The sequence below is a fragment of the Ailuropoda melanoleuca genome, unplaced genomic scaffold, assembly GCF_002007445.2.
Source record: "Ailuropoda melanoleuca isolate Jingjing unplaced genomic scaffold, ASM200744v2 unplaced-scaffold10908, whole genome shotgun sequence".
Lineage (NCBI taxonomy): Eukaryota > Metazoa > Chordata > Mammalia > Carnivora > Ursidae > Ailuropoda > Ailuropoda melanoleuca.
The window spans coordinates 1-3,301 of NW_023179291.1; the positions used below are offsets into that span (position 1 = coordinate 1).

The 3,301-nt window shown below is 40.0% G+C and overlaps 1 protein-coding gene across 1 annotated transcript; it reads left to right on the forward strand.

Annotated features, from left to right (window-relative positions):
- The first annotated feature begins 1,260 nt into the window (after positions 1-1,260).
- On the forward strand, positions 1,261-2,307 carry LOC117797665 (olfactory receptor 52A5-like). The gene has a single exon (XM_034650081.1). It carries the CDS (start codon positions 1,375-1,377, stop codon positions 2,305-2,307), a length of 933 nt encoding a protein of 310 aa, XP_034505972.1. The 5' UTR covers positions 1,261-1,374.
- Positions 2,308-3,301: the final 994 nt, after the last annotated feature.

The following is a 3,301-nucleotide window of genomic DNA, read 5'->3' on the forward strand; positions in this document are numbered from 1 at the left end:
TTCCTCTCCCTCTCCCCCTGCTTGTGTTCCCTCTCTCCCTGGCTGTCTCTATCTCTGTCGAATAAATAAAAAAAAATATTACTCATGCATAATCTTGTCAGCCCCATAGTTGAACTGTAGTGAGATGCTGATGTCTAGTTGCTGGGGAGTGTGAAGAGTCCCCAGCAAAAGGCTGCATATTGGAATGAGAATTCTGTTTTGGAGGCTTCTCTTCCTGCCTCTGCTGACTCCCCAGGCACTTCCATGTGAATGTACCCATGTGTTTGGAACCATTCTCCATGGAATCACTTGGATAATTCACAAAGAACCCGAATCCCTCACATTTTTCTCGTGTCAGCATTTGTGGAAGATAAAAATTAGAACTTTCTAGTTTCCTTCAGCAGTATGTAGCCCCAATGCCTGTACAGGATCATCTCTTCCAACCCTGGGCTCCCAATCTCATTCACTTAAACTTACCCCATATCACTTCAGCGTCTTCCCGATGGCTCTCCTGGTGAGACACCCAAGGTTTCTCTTTTACACCAGGTCCTCTTTAACCCTTTTACTTTTGTTTAATATTGTCAAACTGTCCTTCCTCTCCAATACCTGGAAAAAGAGTGTGAGAAGCTGTGGGTGCTTATCTAACCGAGGTATTCTATTTAACACTTGTGTCATGAATCAGAATTGAGATACAAAGTACGCCCTGCTATTGTCTGTGTTTATGGAGTCTCAGTGCCACAGCAATGCCATATTTGTAAATCCCCTGGTGAGCAGGAAATTCAAGGTGAGGAGAGGTCATTTGGACCCCATTAATGGAGTCCCACCCCCACAAAGGGATCTTCGGTTGATCCTTTTTCAAAGAAATGTTGATATGTTCTACAGAAATAACCAACTTTGCTAGCCTAAAGTGAATGGAAGTAAAAAGGAGAGAGAAAACAAGAGAAAAGTCAGACTCAAGGTACAGTGGATTTTGATGTTTTTCTGTCTACAGTATCACTCCAATTTTTTCTCTCTCTGATTTCCATGCCCACGTTAGAAGGAAGAGAAGATGGAGTGGGGAAGGAAGGAGAACACCACTCAACAGCCTGATCACAGTGGCCCCATCATAGGCATGGGGTCCATATACGNTATCATAGGCACGGGGACCATAGACGCAGTTGTCATGTGGTGGATATCACTGAGCAGCAGTGACTGTTTCTACTAAAGTGTATACAGTGAACCTTTCCTCTGACAATTTCTCATTCATGAAAAAAATGAAAAATAAGCTGATGAAGTTGATTCTCTTTTTTTTTGTCTTTCAATAATTGTATGACTGGATGACAATAGGATATATCAGAGTACATAGAATCACAGTGGAAAACTTTGCCCCTTTACTGAAGAGGCCCCTGAACTGCCATGCCTATTACAAATGGCACCGTGTTTGTGCCCTCTATGCTGACCTTCATTGGGATCCATGGTCTGGAAACTATACAGTGTTGGATTGGAATTCCATTCTGCGCTATGTACATCATTGCTTTGGTGGGAAATTCTCTGCTCTTGACCATCATCAAATCTGAACCCAGTCTCCATGAGCCTATGTATATCTTTCTGGCCATGCTGGGAGCCACAGACATTGCACTTAGCACCAGCATTGTCCCCAAGATGCTTGGAATTTTTTGGTTCCACTTGCCGGAGATCTATTTTGATATTTGCCTCTTTCAGATGTGGCTCGTCCACACATTTCAGGGTATTGAATCAGGGGTCCTTCTGACTATGGCTCTGGACCGCTATGTAGCAATCTGTTATCCTCTGAGGCATGCTACCATATTCACTCGACAACTAGTCACTCACATTGGAATTGGGGTGACACTGCGGCCTGCCGTTCTGGTCATCCCATGTCTATTGCTCATAAAGTGTCGTCTGAAATTGTACCGAACCAAGTTAATATCCCACACTTACTGTGAACACATGGCCCTGGTGAAGCTTGCCACTGAAGATGTTTACATCAACAAATTCTATGGTCTCCTTGGAGCTTTTATTGTCGGTGGCCTGGACTTCATTCTAATCACCCTCTCCTATATACAAATATTTATTACTGTCTTCCACCTGCCCCAAAAAGAGGCACGTCTGAAGGCATTTAATACATGTATTCCCCACATATGTGTCTTCTTCCAGTTCTATCTCCTTGCTTTTTTTTCCTTTTTCACCCACAGATCTGGATCTCATATTCCATCTTATATACATATCACCTTATCCAACCTTTACCTACTGGTTCCACCTTTCTTCAATCCCCTTGTTTATGGGGTGAAGATCAAACACATCCAAGATAAGGTANTACATCCGAGATAAGGTAGTAAAAATATTCTGTTCTAAAGGCCAGGCTTGATATATGATGGGAATAGTTCCCCTTACAGATTTCATGGCTCATTTATCGGTCCTTTGTGATGTGAAAGTGCAGTGAATAGTTTGGAGTATCATCATGCTTATGAATGAATGAATGAATGAATGAATGAATGAATGAATGAATGAATTAATTGTGTTGAAAAATTCCACAGTATACTGACTTTAAGTCAGAAGGCAGTTAGAAGAAAATTGAGGGAAATGGAAGAGCAGATAAGATACTGAAATACTAAATGCTTGCCTGTAAGAACAGTCAGAACACATGATTTTCCTTATCACTGATGCTGTTCTTGGCAGAATAGACAAATTAGAGATCCTTTTGCAGATTATAGTGGAACATAATACTCACACTGATTCTTTTGTACTTAGAGCAATAAGACCAACCTCCTTTATATAATATACAAGTCCCCCTACATTCCTTCCCCAACTATTCTGAAATCATCTTTAGAGTTTACTCTGTCCCTTAAAAACACATCCCTTAAATATCTCTTTGTAAATGTAATCTGAACATTGTCTGAAGTAAATATCTATAAATATCTCCTGTTCTCAAAGCCCATCTCTATTAAGTAATTCATGTTTAATCAAATTGCTGCTTCTCTTGACCTAAAATATATTTACTCCAACAAATCTGGGACTAAGGCCTATAATGCCATGTGAATTTTTCATTGTTCTGTAGTGTGCATTTAATTTCTTCATTTGTATAAAGAGCAATTTGAGAAAAGCTCTGACATTTCAATTTTTTTTTTTGAGGAATGTGAAGGTAAGTTTTGGACTTATTGTAGACAACATTTTTCTAAACCTTTGTTCAATCATTTTCCTGATTCAACTACAAATAACCTTTTGGTCTAAGAAACCTGGACAGAAATTCTGGAGGCTAGGATTCTCACTATGTTTGTTTCCCAAAGTATGTTTTTCTTTTTAAAATAAAGCAAAGTATATTTGT